Source organism: Mobula birostris, chromosome 18, assembly GCF_030028105.1.
Source record: "Mobula birostris isolate sMobBir1 chromosome 18, sMobBir1.hap1, whole genome shotgun sequence".
NCBI classification, from domain to species: domain Eukaryota; kingdom Metazoa; phylum Chordata; class Chondrichthyes; order Myliobatiformes; family Myliobatidae; genus Mobula; species Mobula birostris.
The window spans coordinates 56,332,144-56,351,491 of record NC_092387.1 but is presented as its reverse complement, the minus strand read 5'-3'; the positions used below and the strand labels follow the sequence as shown (position 1 = coordinate 56,351,491).

The 19,348-nt window shown below is 42.1% G+C and overlaps 1 protein-coding gene across 1 annotated transcript in view; it reads right to left on the bottom strand.

Annotated features, from left to right (window-relative positions):
- The window catches only part of LOC140212133 (synaptotagmin-11), an 82,675-nt gene extending 79,395 nt beyond the window's left edge, over window positions 1-3,280 (bottom strand). Inside the window, exon 1 of the mRNA XM_072282730.1 lies at window positions 3,156-3,280. Within this exon, the coding sequence (XP_072138831.1) occupies window positions 3,156-3,159 (4 nt within the window). The 5' untranslated portion in view covers window positions 3,160-3,280. The remainder of the gene's footprint in view (window positions 1-3,155) is intronic.
- Window positions 3,281-19,348: the final 16,068 nt, after the last annotated feature.

The window sequence follows — 19,348 nt, the reverse complement described above, 5'->3', positions numbered from 1 at the left end:
ACAGAGAATAGTGCAAAAAACAAAAAACACTTCCGTTAAGCAGCAGTTTTATGGGTGAAAACAGCTTGTTAATGAGAATGACCAGACCGGTTCAAGCCAACAGGAAGGTGACAGTAACTCAAATAACCACACGTTACAACAGTGGTGTGCAGAAGAGCATCTCTGAATGCACAACATGTCGAGCCTTGAGGTGGATGGGCTACAGCAGCAGAAGACCATGAACATACAATTAGTGGCCTCTTTATTAGGTACAGGGGCCACCTAATAAAGTGGCCACTAAGTGTACATACAAACTTTTGTGTAAAAAAAAGTTGCTCTCAAGTTCCCCTTAAATATATTCCCTATCGCATTAAATCTATGCTCGCCGGTTCTTGATTCTCCAAGCCCAGGAGAAGGACAGAGTGCACTGACTCTGTTTATGCCCCTCATGATTTTATACAACTCTATAGGATCATATGATTATCCATATGATCATCTCTGTGTATCTGACTGTACATACATGTATACAAAACAATTATGTATGCAATCTTAGTGGCAATATCCTCCCACATTTCCCCTCTTTGTTGCTTGTACATTGCGACAGAGACACAACATAAAGATTTCTACTCCCTTGGATGTAAAAATAATACAAATACAGTCTCTCACACTCCAAGAAATAAAGTTTTAGCCTGTCCAACCTCTCAAGTCCTGGGAACATCCTTGTAAATCTTTTCGGCACTTTTTTCAGTTTAATAGCATCTTTCCTACAGGAGGGCAACTAAAACTGAACAAAATGCTCCAAGTGCAACCTCATCAGCATCTTCTATGACTGCTGTATAATCTCCCTACTGTTATGCTCTGTGCTCCTCTGAGGAAACCGGCATGCCAAGAGCCTTCACCATCCATTCTCACTGCAAGTTCACTTCCAGGGAACCATGTACTTACACTCTAACAATTTGAAGAGGCTGACACTCAAGAAGCAAGGTCAAAGAGCCAACAGTGAAATGATGGGCAAAATAGCGTCCTTGTCTACATCAGTTCAATAAAGTTTACAAGCTGTTGAATTGGGATGGAGAATTGTTACTGTTCTTGCAATTGAAGTTTCCTATGCTTTTTTGTAGTTCTACATAATTCCCTATTATATGTAATTGTTTGGTGAATTTTCAAGTAATTACACTACAGTTCCTTCTTTATTTTTCTAGAAAATTCTTAGTTTTCAGTAGCAGGTATCACACCACTTGAATCTGGCTATTTTATAGACTAACTGATATCACTGGGATTTTAGGTTATCTCTAGTCTGAGTATGAGACAGCCATGTCTACCTTTTCTTTTGTCTTTTTCTTTGTTTTTCCTTTGTCATGTAATACTTAATAAAATGCCTCATTCTTGACTTCCATGGATTCTTTGGATTGCAAAAGCATTGGGATGAAACAACACTTTTCTGAAACATGAAGGCACCAATTCAGTTAGCTCCTGCTAAACTTTTTCATCTCTCCTTGGGTCTTGAGTTGCCCCGTAAAATCAAATACTGAATCCCAATATTTTAATATAATTATTATTTTTGTCTCTAGCTGAATTAATCAGACTCTTACAGGATGTTGCCAGGGCTGGAGAATTATTATTAACAGGAGAGGTTGTCTAGAGTGGGATCATTTTGATTTGGAACAAAGAACCCCAAGGGTAGATTTAAGCAATATAGGTAAAATCACGAGAAGCCTAGACAGGGCAAACTGGCATTATAAATTCCTATAATTGTATGAAGTAATCTAATACAACGATTGGCATTTAAATAGAACATAGAAATGAAATACTGCTGATGCTGGAAGTCTGAAATAAAAGCTGGAAGTACTGGGTTGTTTTGGCAGAACATCTAGGGTGAGGCAGAGCTCTGGTTTCAGATCAAATGAATGTTCTATTCTGGTGATATGTCATAAAACACTAGCTTGCTTCCTTCTGCAGCACGCAGCTCATCTTTTATTACTCTCTATGGTCTTACGGTCTATTTCCAGCATTTTCTATTTTTTATTGGAATTTATATATTGCACTGAACTTAACATAGTACATAAGATCCATAAGATTGTCTCCTACAATCACTTTCAAGCCTTTTATTTCATCTTCAGTTATTCGATGACAGAACCCTTTTGGACAGTGGCAGTATATTCAAAGAGCTGCCACAGCATGATGGGCTGAATGGTCTCTACAGCAGCTGGATGCATTTTTTTAATTATGTGGAATTGGCATTAGGGAACTCCCAAATGGCTTCCCATAAAATCTAATTCGATCGTTAGACTCTGTAGGATAATGAGGGTCTAATCTCACAGAGTATGAGGATAGGATTCCTAAACAACATATACAAAATGCTGCAGGAGTTCAGCACATCAGGCACCACCTATAGAAAGGAATAAAGAGTCGACGTTTCGGGCTGTAACCCTTCCTTTCCACAGATGCTCCCTGACTTGCTGAGTTCTTCCTGCATGTTGTGTCTATTGCTCTGGATTTCCAGCATCTGCAGAATCTCTTCTGTCTAGGATTCCAAAAACTCTATCATCTCTATTACTCCCAAAACGTTTTGCAGCCTTCACTGAGTGTACCATCTTTCGGCCAGAACCTTACTTTTTGGAGCAGAATGCCATAATTTAAACAGCCAGCAAGGAAAGATTAATGTAAATGGTACTTAATATCAGCTGCAGTCGAATCTGCGTCAGTTAAGAGTTAAATAATGAATCCCCAAACCCATCCGGATAACATCCATGTTACAAAGTGCTTGCTTGAAAGATGTTGCTGATAACAAACAGTTTAGGGGTTCTATTCACAGTTTCATCTTTCAATGCTCCATTTAAAATATACAGAGATCTATTAGACAGAAGCCACAGACTTCGAAAAGCAGAAGGATTCTTAGGGATGAAAAGTGATTTAGTAAATCAGTCAGTCTGTGAGAGGTCAGTAATATTGTCCGACAACGTCTCAGACAACTACCACTACATTAAACAAAGACCCTTTTACATGCCAACGGCATGCACACCGCCCAAAACTTAGTCTACAATGATTCGTTTAAATCTAGTCTTTCATAAAATTTAATCCTGCTCCAAATGCGCAAATTTCAAGGATGGACATTTGCATGCAACTATCTCCCACACGCCACGATTCGCTGAAGACTTAAAAGTTTGTTTACTTACTCATGTTGCTGTGGAAGGAACCGTGCACCTCTTCACTTTCGGAAACTTTTATCTTCCAGTTTAAATCTGACACAAAGTTGGCAGTGTGCAGAACAAAAGAAGTCTTTTAGCTAGCTTTGTGTGGTGATACCAGTTGGAGTTACTCTTCACCCCCCCCCCAACCCCCACCCCCGCCCCCTTCCTTGCTTAACTGAGGAAATGTTTCTCTGCTGTCCAAAAACAAGAAGCTAGAGCCTCTGATCACTACGGAGGCAGGGCATGCCTGTGTCCAATTGATTTTCACTCAGCAGCTTTTCAGCACAGATTTGGCCAGGTCTGTGGGAGGTTTCGATAAACAGCGAGGTATGATTCATCAGAACCATTTCCCTCCTTCATTCAGAGAAAAAGGCTCAGATAGCAAAGATAGGAGCCAGACACTACAGCTCTCCTCCTGTCGCAATGATTAATCTTTTCAAGAACAAAACTATTTAACCCTTTGTCCCCTATTGATTATTTTTCTCCCCGAGTAAACTTGCACTTAAAGGATTTATTGCGGCTTGAAAGTCTTTAAGAGGATGACTTAATTTTAAACTTTTGTATTTTATCTCCCAGGGATACTTTGGCTCTTGGTATTCCCAGCACCACAGAAGAGGCTGAATACACAGAGTTCTTCGGTAAAACTATCCCCATCAGGAGTACTCAAGCTCGGAATTATATTAAAATAAAACAGGCAATAAACTGTAGTAACACGCAAAATATTGGAGGAACTCAGGCAATATCTATGGAAGGAAATGGATGCTCAGTGTTTTGGGTCAAGGAACTGGACTAGAAAGAAAGAAGGGAGACAGTCTAAAAAGGTGGGAGAAAGGGGTGGAGCAAGATCTGGCAGGTGATAGGAGAGTGGGGATGATGTAAGAAGCGGGGAGGTACTTACTGCCCATTACGTCACTGGTGTTTAGGGCAGCAATGAAGGTCCTCCAGGTCTGGTGGTGTTCAGGACTTCCATTATCATGACAGTAGCTTCCTCTTGGTTTTCACTGATGTCAGTCACTCAAGTCTCAGGAATACAGTCACACTCTGATGCAGAAAGATTCTTCATTGCTATTTCCATAACCATTTTGTTTTATCAGTCCGGGTTGTTAGCCCTGAGCTGAGGGGTTTCATGTTGAAATGTCGATTGTGCTTTTTTCCACAGATGCTGCCTGGCCTGCTGAGTTCCTCCAGCATTTTGTATGTGTTGCTCAAATTTCCAGCATCTGCAGACTTTCTCTTGTTTGACATTTGTGATCTTTCTGTTATGCTCCTATACCAAGGAATGTTGCCTTCTGATTGAGTGGCAAGCTTCCTGTATCATTATTTAAAACAAAAAAATGCAAGGCTTGTGTTTGGACTAATATTCATCCCTCAAGCAGTCCTGTGAGGGAGACTTTGTATTTGGTAAACTGGTTGTCACACACACGGCAATATGTCACACAGTAACACACACAATCTGCTGGAGGAACTCAACAGGTCAGGCATTATCTTCACAATATATCGCACTGTAATGGTGAGCACACTTTCTAAGTGCACTATTAGATATAAAGCACTGTGGGATCTCCTGAGGACATGAAGGGTGCTATGTAAATGCTTTGATGTGTCATCATCCCCAAGACCTATGCAGAAGAGTCTTCTTTTAAGCAGGCATTTCACTGAGGTTGGGGGAGACCAAAACTAGAGGCCATAGGGTATGGGTGAAACGTGAAATATTTAAGGGAAGAATGAGGCAGAACCTCTTTACTCCAACGGTGGTGCAAATGTGGAATGAGCTGCCAGCAGAAGTGGTGGATATGGGTTTGACCGTAACATTTGAGAAGGTTTGATTGATACATGGATAGGAGGTGTATGGAGCGCTATGATCCAGCTGTGGGTTGATGGGACGAAGCAAGAATAATAGTTCAGCATGGACTAGAGGAGCTGAAGGGCCTGTTTCTGTGCTGTAGTGTTCTATGATTTTGTAATGAAAAATGCAAACTTGTACTCTAATTAATGGCATATCTCAAAGCACTCTGATTGGCCAATACCAGAGGGACCCAGGCATTCTCCCTGTCACTAGTTAAAGTAAAACAATTTTTTTAAATCCAAGTTTTCAATAAAAATCATGCTGGATGGTCCCTGAAGCAGCTCAATGTAACTACACTCAGTGGCCGCATTATTAGATGTACACCTGCCCGTTAATGCAAATATCTCATCAGCCAATCATGTGGCAGCATCTCAATGTATAAAAGCAAGCAGGCATGGTCAAGAGGTTCCGTTGTTGATCAGCCCAAACATCAGAATGTGGAAGAAATGTGATCTAAGTAACCTTGACTGTGGAATAATCTTTGGTACCAGACGGGGTGACTTGAGTATCTCAGAAACTGCTGATCCACTGGCATTTTCATGAACAATGGTCCCTAGAGTTGAGAGAGAAAGGTGTGAAAAACAAAAAAAAACATCTAGTGAGAGGCAGTTCTGTGGTTGAAAGCACTTCGCTGATGAGAGAGTTCAGAGGAGGATAGTCAGGTTGGTTCAAGCTGACAGGAAGGCAACAGTAAGTCGAATAACCACACATTACAACAGTGGTGTGCTGAAGAGCATCTCTGAACGCTCAATCCCTGAACCCTGATTGTCTACAGCAGCAGAAGACTATGAACATACACTCAATAGCCACTTTACTAGACACAGGAAGTACCTAATCAAGTGGCCTCTGAGCGTACATCACTGGTGATTGAGGATTAGTTTGACTTATCACTAAAGTCTAAGTTAATGTGCATAAAATACAGTTGTAGAAAGACAAGATGTTGTTAGAAGTCCTCTGGGTCTCTTAATTCACTTACTTCCAACTGAATAATTTTTAATAAATCCTCTGTAGTCTGGACCAGAATGAAGGAATACAGTTGACCATTTAGAAAAAAAAAACTTACTACCTATTTCAATTTGTTCAGGTAGTCTATGCAAGATTTCCTTGCAGGAAACACACAAAATCCTATGGGATAGATCTGGAATGATACTGCTCCTCCCTCTCCTACAAACACCCAACTTGTGTGCAGCCTATATGGACAAATAAGCATTTGGGAGACGGATGGGATGGACTTGTCTTTGGATGCGAGGCTGCAGACAGCTTTTTCCATGTGGGAACTCTGCTCATGGTCCCATTTCCAGCTTGCAAATGGTCTGGATTAAGAACAGTTACTAGGGACAGAACCCTGCAGTAAACTGGAGAAACAACACAAAGCGCTAGGGTACCCAATTGGGTCAGGCGGCATCTATAGAGGGAAATGGAAATGCACAGCTAAGATCTTGGGTTGAAATCTAATCCAGATGATGGCTCTCGATCTGAAATGTCAACCCATCCACTTCTTTTTCCCTCCATAGATGCTGCCTGACCTGTTGAGTATCTCCAGGCCTTTGTGTATTGCTCCAGCATCTGAAGTCCCATGTGTAATCTCAGGAAAACCTGGATTTCTCTCTACTGAACACCTAGTTCCAAGGGGTCGGTGTCTCAGATAAGATGAAGGATATACGGGACAGGACAGACAGAAGACACTGGGAAGGCTAGAGGGATAGAACTCTAGGAGGGCTGAAGCTCGTGAGTAACTGCTTTACCCAGGTGAAGCCATGCCTTTTAGTTTCCTGCCCAAGACCATTGAGGAGGTTCAGTCGCTCAGATCAATTGAATATGAAGGAATAAAGAGATATGGATTTTGTGCTGGAAAGTTGTCCTGACTGGATGAACGTTAGGAGCCAAATGATCTACTCTTGCTTCTATTTATAACATAGAACAGTGCAGCCCACAATGTTATTCCAATCTTTTAACCTACTCAATCTAACCCTTCCCTTCTACATAGCCCTCCATTTTTCTATCATCCATGTGCCTATCTAAATGTTTCCTAAATGCCCCTAATGTATCTGCCCCTACCAGCACCCCTGGCAGGTATTCCATGCACTCGCTACTCTCTGTGTAAGTAACTTACCTCTGACATCCCAACTATACTTTCCCCTAATTATGCCCCATTGTATTAGCCATTTCCACCCTGGGGAAAAAAGCCTTTTGTTATCCACTCATTTTATGCCTCTTATCATCTTGTATACCTCTATCAAGTCACCTCTCGTCCTGCTTCGCTCCAAAGAGAAAAGCCCTAGCTCATCCAACCTTTTCTCACAAAACATGATGTCAAATCCGGGAAGCATCCTGGTATTCAAAGCATGGTCTAACCAGGGTTTTATAGAGCTGCGACATTTCCTTGCAACTCTTGAACTCAATCCTCTGACAAATGAAGGCCAGCACACCATATGTCTTCCTAACCATCCTATCAACATGTGGCAACTTTGAGGGATCTATAGACATGGACTCCAAGATCCCTTGTTCCTCCATGCTATTAAGAATCCTGCCATTAACCCCCAAATTTTTCTTTCAAATTTGACCTTCCAAAGTGAACCACTTCACACTTTTCCAGACTGGACTCCATCTACAACTTCTCAGCCCAGCTCTGCATTCTGTCAATGTCCCCTCGTACCCTGTGACAACCTTCTACACAATCTCTGTGTCATCTGCAAACTTACTAAGCCACCTTTCCACTGAGACCATTAGACAGAGAAGCAGAATCAGGCCACTCAGCCCATCAAGTCTGCTCCACCACTTTCTCATGTATATCCATCAGTAGGTCAAAGTTTCAATTCTGTAGGCAATCCAATAAGGATTTACCTGCAGTCAATGGATAGTGATATTCAAATATCCCACCCCTTACCTCCTTGGGAAATGATATCAGTTACCAATGTGACCTTTATTGATCAACATTCAGATTCCATCAATGTAGAATCCATTGATTAGTTTTAGAGTAGGATATACCTCGAATCATAACCACTGGTTAAAATGCCACTCTCACTTCCCCTTATTGTACCTTTGACAGTGTTAAAGTAGAACAGACATGCTAAACTACTTTAGTCAAACTATTACATGATTAAAATTATTTACTTTAAATTAGGTTTGAAAATCAAGTAAACAAACAATTCATTTATACCCTTCCAATGAATCCACTGTTCAATTTAACTTTGCTAATACAATTACAAGAGCTTATTCTTTCCAATCTGTTTAGGACATGTTTCCTCAGCATGGTCCTTGAGCATTGATGTCATTCAGTATGGTCTCCATGGCAGTTTGGAGCCATTTCCTGACTGTTAATGGGCTGGCTCGTTGAGTGTGATTGTTATGAATGTGCGCTGGATAACAGCTACCTGGAACTGAGCTAAGATCCTTTATTTCAGGTCAGAGCTCTAAATTATGACAGGAGAAATGAATCATAGAAGTTTTTGAATTTTAAAATACCATTCTTCCTTTCCTTCTTGAAAGCGTTCTGCCAGAACCACAAATTTTTAAATTCATAATCAAGCCATTCAGTCCATCAACGCCAGAATAGATTGTCCATCATCTTGATGGTGATGTCTGTGCAAAATCTGGTTTGCTACATTACAGCAGTGACTACACCTCATAAATATCACCTGTTAAGTTTCCTGGGATAGATAGAGAGAGAGAGAGAGAGAGAGTCATACAGCATGGAAACATAACCCTCTACCTAAATTGTCCAAGCCAACCAAGATCTCCATTTATACTTACCTCCTTTGCCCACATTTTGCCTAGATCCATCCAAACTAGAGGTTCCTGGAGGGAGGTGCTAGGAAAGATGGTGACAGGGGTTTTTGCAGACTCAGATAACTTAAGCAAAGCAGCTTACTCTTCTTATCTTATGTCTTTTCTTTTCAAGGTTCGGTCAGAGTCCGTGATCTACAGCTTAAACCATGGTTCTTTGCAGGTGGTGGGTCTTTGGATTGGCTGGTTCTGGTGTTTCTATCATTCATTTTTTGGTGTTTCTTGTTTCATAGATGTCTGTGAAGAGTAAGAGTTTCAGGAAGTATACTGTATACATTCTCTGATATTAAATTACATCTCTTAAACCAACCTAATTAATTCCATGGCCCAATACCATTAAGCAAGGGGTCTGTGGACCCCAGGTTGTGAACCCCTGCTGTAAACCTTTTCTATCTATATAGCTGTACAAATGTCTTTTAAATGTTTTCATTATACCAGCCTCAAACACTTCTTCCGGCAGCTTGTTCCAAACACACACCACCCTCTGTGTGAGATAGATACCCTGCAGGCCAAGTCTTTCTCCTCTCACCTTAGACCTTGTACTTGATTTGCCAACCCTGGGCAAAAAATCTGTGTATTTACCCAGTCTAGGCCCCTCAGGACTTTAGACATCTCTACAAGTCCTCTACTGCCCAATCTCTGCTTTTGACCCAAAACCAGCTTAATGATCATTGAATTAGTTGATACAAAGTCTGTTGCTTTGCAATAATAGTAAAAAACATAAAACAGCTATAAATTACAAAATAAATAAATACACCAGAGGAAAAAAAAATAACATGAACATTTTTGTGGACAATTCTGAAACCTGATGGCAGGGTTGGCTCTTCACTCAACTCTGGAATATCTGGAAAGTGAAGATGCATATATTAGGAAGCTCTTCATTGACTACAACTCTGCATTCAATGTGATCATCCTCTCAAAATTAATCAATAAGCTCCAAGATCTCAGCCTCAATACTTCCTCGTGCATCTGGATCCTCAATTTTCTCACTTGCAAACCCCAGTCAGCTTGCATTGACATCTTCGCCATAATCACCATGAGACAGGTGCGCCACAAGGATGAGTGCATTGCCCCATTTATACTTAAGACTGTGACGCTAAGCACAGCTCCAATGCCATATTTAAGTTTGCTGATGACACCACTGTTGTTGACTGAATCAAAGGTGGTGATAACTCAGCATATAGGAGGGAGATGGAATGATGCCACCACAACAGCCTATCACTCAGTGTTAGCAAAACCAAAGAGCTGATTACTGACTACAGGAGGAAACCAGAAGTCCATGAGCCATTCCTCATCGGGGATCAAAGGTGGAGAGGGTCAGCAACTATAAATTCAAGTTAAATTCAACTTAAAGTTTAAAATTTAAACTTTAAATATGCTGGCATTATCCTAGGAGGAGCATATGAGAGCCATTACAAAGAATGCATGGCAGTGCCTCTACTTACTTAGAAGTTTGTAAAGATTCAGCATGTTATCTAAAACTTTGACAAAATTCTATAGATGTGTGGTGGGCAGTATTCTGACTGGTTGCATGGCCTGGTATGGAAACACCACTGCCCTTGAATAGAAAAGCCTACAAAGATACCGTATACAGCCCATCATCCATCATACCATAAGGCATGAGACCATACGAGATGGGAGCAGAATTAGGCCACTTGGCCCATCAAACCCGCTCTGCCATTTATTCTTGGTTAATCCATTTTTCCATCCCCTTATTAACACAACTTTAGTTCAGAAATGGGGAAGTGAAAGATATTTTCCTGAAAATGCTCCGAGGAGAAAAGACCAAGTTCACTCAACCTATTCTCATAAGGCACACTTTCCAATCCAGGCAACATCCTTGAAAGTCTCCTCTGCATTCTTCACGTGCGGTCTGACCAAAGTGTTCTATTGCTGTAACTATACCTCATGGCTCTTGAAATCAATCCCACAGTTGATGAAGGCCAGCACGCCATACGCGTTCTCAACAACACTGTCAATCTGCACAGCAAGGATTAGTGAGATGTGAGCATGCTCTGTTGGTGCTGTAAGTGTGGCGACAGTTGTGAGCTTCCCCCAGCACGTGTTCAGGCTGTTCTGGTCATTGACACAAACGACACATTTCACTGTATGTTTCAACAAGTAAAGCTAATCTTAATTTTTTTTAACTTTCAAGGGTCTGGAGCAGGTATTGAACTCAAAGCACCGTTCATTACACTTCACTGCATTATGCTGTTACACACTTCTCTACACAATGCTGACGCCACAGTGTTGTACTAACTTACCCCCCCAAGATTCAAATGACGGCCCAGATAGACTGGAAAGGCAGGATGTCGGGACCAGAGGCGAGGGTTGGGCTGATTCCACTCGCTCTTTGTTGATGTTCTCTCCTCTCTCTGTGGCGCTGAGGCAGTGAGAATGCTGTGGCAACTTTCCACTGTGTATGTGAGCTTCGCGGCAATTCACACTGCTATATGATGAACTGAAACTCTGGCTGCTCCGGGATTCGGGCCTATGGACTCAATTTGGTTCGGAATGCTGTTGTTGTTGTTGTTGTTGTTCACTTCTACTGTTTACATGATTAGTTTTTTTTTCTTTTTCTGCACATTGGAGGTTGGTCTTTTTTGTAATTGGTTTCTTTTGGGTTTCTTGCTTTGTGGCTGCCTGTAAGCAGATGAATAACAAGGTTCTATAATTTATACATACTTTGATAATAAATGTACTTTGAACTTTGAGTCTACAGATGTAGGTGCACTGTACTATAAAGATTACCCCACTTTATACGTCACCCTCCCTTACAATGAATGTTTAAACTTTCTTTAGGGTAGAGGAGGCCAATGAATGGAGTTGTGTATATTTTGCTAGAAATGATCAGAATCAAAATCACTTTATTGCCTGCATGTGAAAAATATGCAGAGGGCCTCAAGATGGCTGTGGCTCAAAAGAGGGGAGCTATGGTGTCATAAGTAGCCAGCCATCTGGACACAAGCTGGGGTCTGATCAGCCCCGGCTGGGTCACCTGGAGGAGGGTGTATGATGTTGAAAGACCCGAAACACCCGATGATTCCAGGAACATCACTGAAGATGTGTCCAGAAGCATCAATAGATGTACGTACACAGTGGTTCTATGCCAAGCATAAAACACAGGACGATGTCATAACAGACAACACAACGCCAACCAACAAATTTACAAGACAATAGTGCAAACAGCTGCATGCAATCAACAGTTAGCAGATTGCAAACATGTGCAAACGTCAATAATCAAACTTAAATAATCAGGTACATATGAACATACTCAATAATTATCCACAGAAGAATTAAAGCAGGAAAGGCCATTTAATGGATATTGTACAGAGACAGTGAGGGTGCTACACCTGAGTGAGTTTTGTTGGAAGCCGGATAGCTACAGGAAAGAAGCTTTGGAGATGACATGTGGTCCTGCTGTCTCCCTATCGGTAATCTGGTGAAAAGGTGCCTGCTGGGGTGGGTGGAGTCAGCAGGTGCTGTTGCAATAGAATATGGAACAATACAGCACAGGAAAAGGTCCTAAAGGCCATAAAGAGTGTGCACTGAGCATGCTGCCAAATTCAACTAAATCTGCTCTACTGCACGTGACCCAGGTCTCTTCATTCCCTCCATATCCATGTGTCTATCTAAAAGCCTCCTAAATGACACTATCATTTCTGCTTCCACCACTACACCCTGTTGCCTGTTCCAGTCGCCTGCCACCTAAAACCTACCCTACACATTTCCTTTAAACTTTCCCCTCTCACCTTAAAAGCATTTCTTTTAGTATTTTACATTTTCTCACTGTCTATTGTATCAATGCCACTCAGAATCTTTATAAGCTCCTGTCAGGTCTCTCCTCAGCCTCCGACGCACCGCAGAACACAAACCAAGTTTCTCCAACAACAGGAATTCTGCAGATGCTGGAAATTCAAGCAACACACATAAAAGTTGCTGGTGAACGCAGCAGGCCAGACAGCATCTCTAGGAAGAGGTGCAGTCGACTGCACCTCTTCCTACAGATGTTGCCTGGCCTGCTGCGTTCACCAGCAACTTTTATGTGTGTTGCTCAAGTTTCTCCAACCTCTTCTTAAAGCTCCTACTCTCTACCTCAGGCAGCATCCTGGTGAACCTCTTCTGTACTCTTTCTAAGGCCTCCACCTCCTTTCTGCAATGGGTGACAAGGATTACACACAGTAACAGTTCTAACAGTGAGTCGCTAGCATTTGTGCTAGTGAAACATGCTGGTTCCGTCAGCTGCGCGAGTCAAGGGAAGACAATCTCCAGCCCGCCAAACACGGGAGATTGAGACGTGAGCCTACCGTGAAACTCCCTCTTTGTGTGGATACTGCCTGATTCGTTACCCAGTTGCAAATAAGTACCAAGAAATAACAGACAGTACACAGCATACAATTAAATGATTTAGCTTTAAAATTCTTGATTTACTCTTGATCTAAAGAGTTTGTAAAGAAAAGCAAAAAAAAAATAAAAGAAAAGGGCCCATTTTAATGAAACAGTCTGAAGTGCACGTGCTGGAGCTCACGTTTTCCTCTTTGCCGATCCTCCTTCGATCTCCCTGGGCTTCATTGAACCATGACCTCGCTCCGGGTTGAGTCCTATGACCTCTTCTCTCTGGTGTCTTCTCCCTTTATCTCCTGCCGAATGAAAGACCCAACTCACACACCGGTGTCGGGCACACAGTGCGAAAAACACACTCCCTTCATTGGATGTCTCATATTCCAAAGCACCCATTATCTCTAGCCATAACCCAAACACTGCATCTACAGAAAGACAATTACATTAGAGTGAAACCTTTCCCAGGGTGTTACACTAGTGTGAGAGGGAAAGTGGTAGAAATCTAGATTATAGGCTGAATTTGAAATTGCCACTAAAACATTAAGAAATAAAATAGTAGATGCCAGACTGACTGTAAGAGACAGAGCCTGCAGGGTCCCAATGCTCACTACTGCTGAAGTCTTTCAAATAGAGTTATTGAGTACTACAGTGCAGAAACAGGCCCTTCAGCCCATCTAGTCTATGCCAAACTATTATTCTGCCTAGTCCAATTCTATTAAATGTTGAAATCAAATCACATCCACCACTTCATCTGGCAACTCTTTCTAACTAGCACCACCTTCTGAGGGAAGAAGTTCCCACCGAGCTTTCATTTGTCAATGAAAGATCATCAGATATGGAGAGACATGATATGGAAATTGTGGTTTAATCTGTATTGTTTCTTTGTTCCTGAGGCAAAGTTTTGATGCTACTGAGAGGGTCACATGGGAGAGACTGTCCCCAAACATTGTCAGTCTGTAAAGGAAAGCTTCCATTTCGGAGGGCCTCGTGCAACCTTGGAAGATCTCAAAGTTTGTTACAGACATTCGGTTATTTTAAATACGGCAGTGCAAACACCAAGCAATAGCAATGACCACATAGCAATTCTTTCCCAAGGCTGGTCAAGGGACAGGATATTTGCATATCTTCAGTTAGTGCAGTCAGTTATTTAGATCCACTTGAGATAGGAGAGCTTCGAGTTAAGCCTCAAACTGAGAGGTAATACCTCTGACAGTGTTGTCCGGAGTACTGACTGTGATTATTAAATCTTACACAGTTGGATGGGTATGGGACTAGCAACCCCATCCTGTTAAGATGCAGATCTACAGAAACACCAACAGAAGATCCAAAGACCTTGGAAGAGGAAGGATCTTCACCTAGAAAATGTATGAAGTCGTCTGGTGAAAGCAAAGGCATCAGGGCTGATCTACCTTTGGCCCTGGACAGAGGGCTCAGGCAAACTGCTGTTAGCAGCCTACGCCCCAGTAGGAGTGATAGGCTTATGAAGAGATGGTATACTGTATGGGAATTAAAATCCAAATTTAATTTAGTAGGTTATTCTGATAATCTGACTGCTGCAAAACACTGAAGTGCAGTGTAACACATGTAACGAAATACAGTGTAAAGTTTTGTTTTCCATATTGCTTATACAGGCCAAAGCATTACGCAGTGCATTGAACTGGAAAAAGTAAAACAGTAACAATGCAGAAGAAAGTGTAAATGTGCTGAAAAAATGCAGTGCAGGTAAACGGTAAAGTGCAAGCTCGTGACGAGATAGGTTGTGAGTTCAGGAATCCACCTTATCGTACAAGAGGTCCATTCAACCACTTTATTGGCTACAAAGCACTTGGAGTGTCCTGAAAGGGATGAGAAAGGTGCTATAGCGATGCAAGTTTGACCCTTTCTACTCACCCTGCTGATGCGTATCTTGCTAATCACTCTAACTGAACTCCAGAATCACAAACATCATGAAGATTAAGGAAAAAAATACGCACAGTAACAAATTTATGTTGAAATCCCCTGAGACGTACCTGGGCTTGACTCACTGGAATGGATGTGAAGGTGAGAAACGCTGTCTGAAACCAGTGACATTTATAAAACTTGTTGCTATAAGAGACTTGGTAATACAATGTGGAGACACCACTATCGGCAGAGCGTATCAACTCTGGGAAACAATAGTAGGCAATCGGCACCACAAGGAAGGAATACTTGGGACATTTAAACTGGCTGGAGACAATGCATTCATCTAAATAAAAGCAATAGCCTATCAGTCATCCCTGAATAAACACCGTCCTCCAAATCTGACATTTATTTTGCTCCAGTCACATGGTTGTGGGGAGAGTGCAATTAAAAGCAGCTGATTGAAGAGATGGAAATTTGTTTCCAGACAAATCCCAGGGAAATGGAGCCTGCACCTCACCTTGAGCAACACCTGCACAGGAGGGACTATGTAATCCTTAAGATCCACAGAAGACCCAGCTACCTGCCTGCTGTGACCATTGCCTAAGATTGGGCAATCTTCCAGGGTGGATCTTCGTCTTTGGGAATTAAGCATTTGTCTTCCAGACATGAGCACCAGGTTGAGTTTGGAGAGGTGGGGTGTAGGTTTGGTGGGCATGGTGTTTGGAGTAGGGGATGGTGTTGGGTGTGGTTGGGAATTGGAGGTGGATAGGGGTGGTTTGGGTATAAAGACAGCTGGTAGGTAGTTGGGTGGTGTTTTGAGGAGAGAGGATTGAGGAAGATGTTGGGAGTTGAGTTGGAGGTTGCACAGGGCTGATTTGGGGAGCTGAAGTTGGGTGTGGAGAAGGGTTTGGAGAAGGTGGAAGGAGATGGTTGGGTTGGTGACTTTTCAAGTTTGGTAGGGATAATGAGGGAGTAGGAGATGGTTGGTCAGTGGATGGGAGTCAGAGGTTGAGAGGGGGGAGAGGTGAGGGAATGATTGGGGTTGGAGGTGAGGTAGATGTGGTTTGGGGTGTTGGTGTTGTTGGGTGGGAAGACATTTGTATGAAGAGGAGAGGATAATGGAGGTTAGAGTGTGGGAGGGATGATAAGGGTAGAAGGTGTATGGGGAACTTAGTATTTTAGTATTTAATTTAGTAATTACAATTTAAAATTGTTTAATGTCATTTCCAGTACACAAGTGTAAAGGAGAACAAAATAATTTTACTCTGGATCTGATGCAGCACAAAAAACACGATAAGACAAGGAGCACAGTAATAACTGTAAAAACACTATATATAAATACATAAGATACTTTATATTGATTGTATGCCCATAATGTGATGATAGACACAGGAGTGTCTATACATAAGGTGATTGCCAATAAAGTAGTGGTGGTTAGGGATGTGGAGATGTTGATCAGGCTTACTGCTTGGGGAAAGTAACAGTTTTTGAGTTAGGGGGTTTAAGGGAATGAGGGAAGGAGGATGGTTGTGGATAGTTGGTAGGATTGATGGTAAAGTAGGATGGGGTAACGTTGGTAGGTGAGTATCAGGATTGGGAGCTAGTGGTTGGAGGGATTGGATGTAGGCTGGGGAAATGAACTTCCTTTAGAAAAAAGTCAAGGTCTTTTCATTATTGATTAGTGGGAGGACAGACGGGAGGGTAACTCAGGAGGGTTCCAAACAGAGCTATTAGGATCAAGGTTCAGGTTGTCAGAAGGGAGGGACAGTGTCAAGAGGAGTGGGGTACAAACAGAGGTGAGTAAACCATTGAGTGGACAACTTTTTAGAAAGATACAACAAACAGGAAGGGCATAAAGTTCTAATTACTTCGAGTTTTATTGTCATGGTCAACGCATGCCCAGGGTATAAATGTCATGAAAACTTTTTGCAGTAGCTGTACAGTACATTCCAAGCATGACAAACATAAGTTATATAAACATAAATTACCATAAATTAACATATATTACACAAATATAACACACAACAAAATAAACAAAATACATTAGCACAAATTGAGGGAACTATAGTCTGAGGCAGTGTTACGGTTTCTCAGGTGGCTTCAAGGACCTGACGTCAGTGAGGTAAAAGCTGCTGCTGAACCTTGAGGTACAGCTCTTCAGGCTCCTGTGCCTCCTGCCCAGTGTCAGCATTGAGAGGAAGGAACGATCCAAATGTGTATCTCCTTACTGAGATAGCACCTCTTGTAGATGTCCTTGATGATGGGGAAAACTGAACCCTAGATGGAATTGACTGAGCTTGCCATTTTCTGTAGCAGCTTGTGTTCCTTGCATTGGAGTGTTGCTGGTTCAAGACCTTTTTTCACGGAGAACCAATGTGGAATACTTTGAGCCACTGGCTCTGCAGACAATGATAATGAACGTAAATGATAGCTGTAGTACGGGGGAGCAGATAAAGGACAACATTGCCCCCTATGGGATATGGGGCGTATTGCTGTTAAGATTCCAGAGCCGGTACTGTATCAGAATTAGGTTTATTATCACGAACATATGTGTCGAAATTTGTTGTTTTGGGGCAGCAGTACAGTGTAAAAAATATTGTAAGTTCCAATTATAAATAAGAAGTAATTAATGCAAAAGAGGGCTAGAGAGGTAGTGTTCACAGGCTCATGGATCATTCAGAACTCTGATGGCAGAAGAGATGAAGCAAATCACTGACTTATTCATTGCGCCATGGTGCTACTCTAAGATTTTTTAAAGTCTAGAACGTACTCAATTGATTTGGTTAATCAAGCCCTGGTGGGATTGGAAGGGAAGGGTAACCACTGTGGCAGCAGACCAGCTGAGGAGGTCTGTCTGGAAATGTTCCAGAAGAGCTCTCGCTGCACAGCAAGCAAGTCTGGGCCTAGATCTCAACGAGGAGATGAGAATTAAACCATCTGTGCTACAAATTCAAGATTCAAGATGCAAGATTGTTTACCTCCACCACCCAGGACATGCCCTCTTCTCGTTGTTACCATCGGGAAGGAGGTGCAGAAGTTTGAAGGCACATGCTCAACTATTCAGGAACAGCTTCTTCCCCTCTGCCACCCGATTTCTGAATGAATATTGAACTCATGAACACTACCTCATGACTTCTTTTATCATTTCTGTTTCTTTTGCACTGCTTATCTTAAAATAACTATTTAAAATATATATATATATACTTACTGTAATTCAGTTTGTTTTGTCTATTTATCACATATTGCATCGTACTGCCGCCGCAAAGTTAACAAATTTCACGACGTATATGTGATATTAAACCTGATTCTGATTCACTACTCGAGTGTAAAGAGAGCAAAATGATTACTCCAGATCTGATGCAGCATTAAAACAACACTCTGCATACAGAACACAATATAATTACATGAGATTAGCTAATATACAGTACACAGGCTGATTGTATGTAAAGTGAGACAAGGCACAGGAGGATCTGTACGTATGGTGACTCTGACAGGCAGTGATAGAGTAGTGGTGGCGCAGGGTGTGGTGGGGTGCATTAGTGGTTGATCAACCTGATGACATGGGGAAAGTAATTGTTTTTGTGTCTGGTGGTCCTGGTGGGAATGCTGCTGAGCCTCTTCCCTGATGGGAGTGGGACAAACAGTCCAGGAGCAGGGTGGGTGAGTTTTCATACCGCCGGCCTGAAATACAGAAGGCAGAGAAACAGCAGAGGCAAGCTTTTATTAATTTATCATTTTTACTTAGGGTACAGAAAAGCCAGGAATCCTAACAATGAGGAGGAACCTATCGCTGCCGCCTGTCTTCCCAATATTTCCATGGTTTCTGGAAGGATCGTCCGGATCGTGAAGACATACCAGATTAACACCATCCACAAACCTGTAAAGAAGCTCAGGTCACAGCTTATGTGGGCCAAAGATAACCCGGGACTCAGGTCAGCTGTTATTTACAGGATTCCCTGTGAATGCAGAGCAGCGTAAATCGGCCAGCTGGGATGCATGGTGGAAACCCACATGAAGGAATGCAGGAGGTGTATCCGTTTGGGTTAACTGAAGAAATCGCCAGTAGCAGAACATTGCATTCACAATGGCCATAGGATTGGCTTGGACAGCACAAAATACTGTTCTGTGCCAATCGCTTTTGGAACTGCCAGGTGAAGGAAGTCATTGAAATAAAACTAGAGGAAAAGAACTTTAACAAAAACGAAGGCCTCGCTCTAAGTACTGGAGTTTGATAGTAAACAAGATGGGACAGCGGAAGCCTGATTGGATGAGGAAGAGGAGGGATGGATGACAGGGGTATGAATACTCCCAGACTAGACATGCTCAG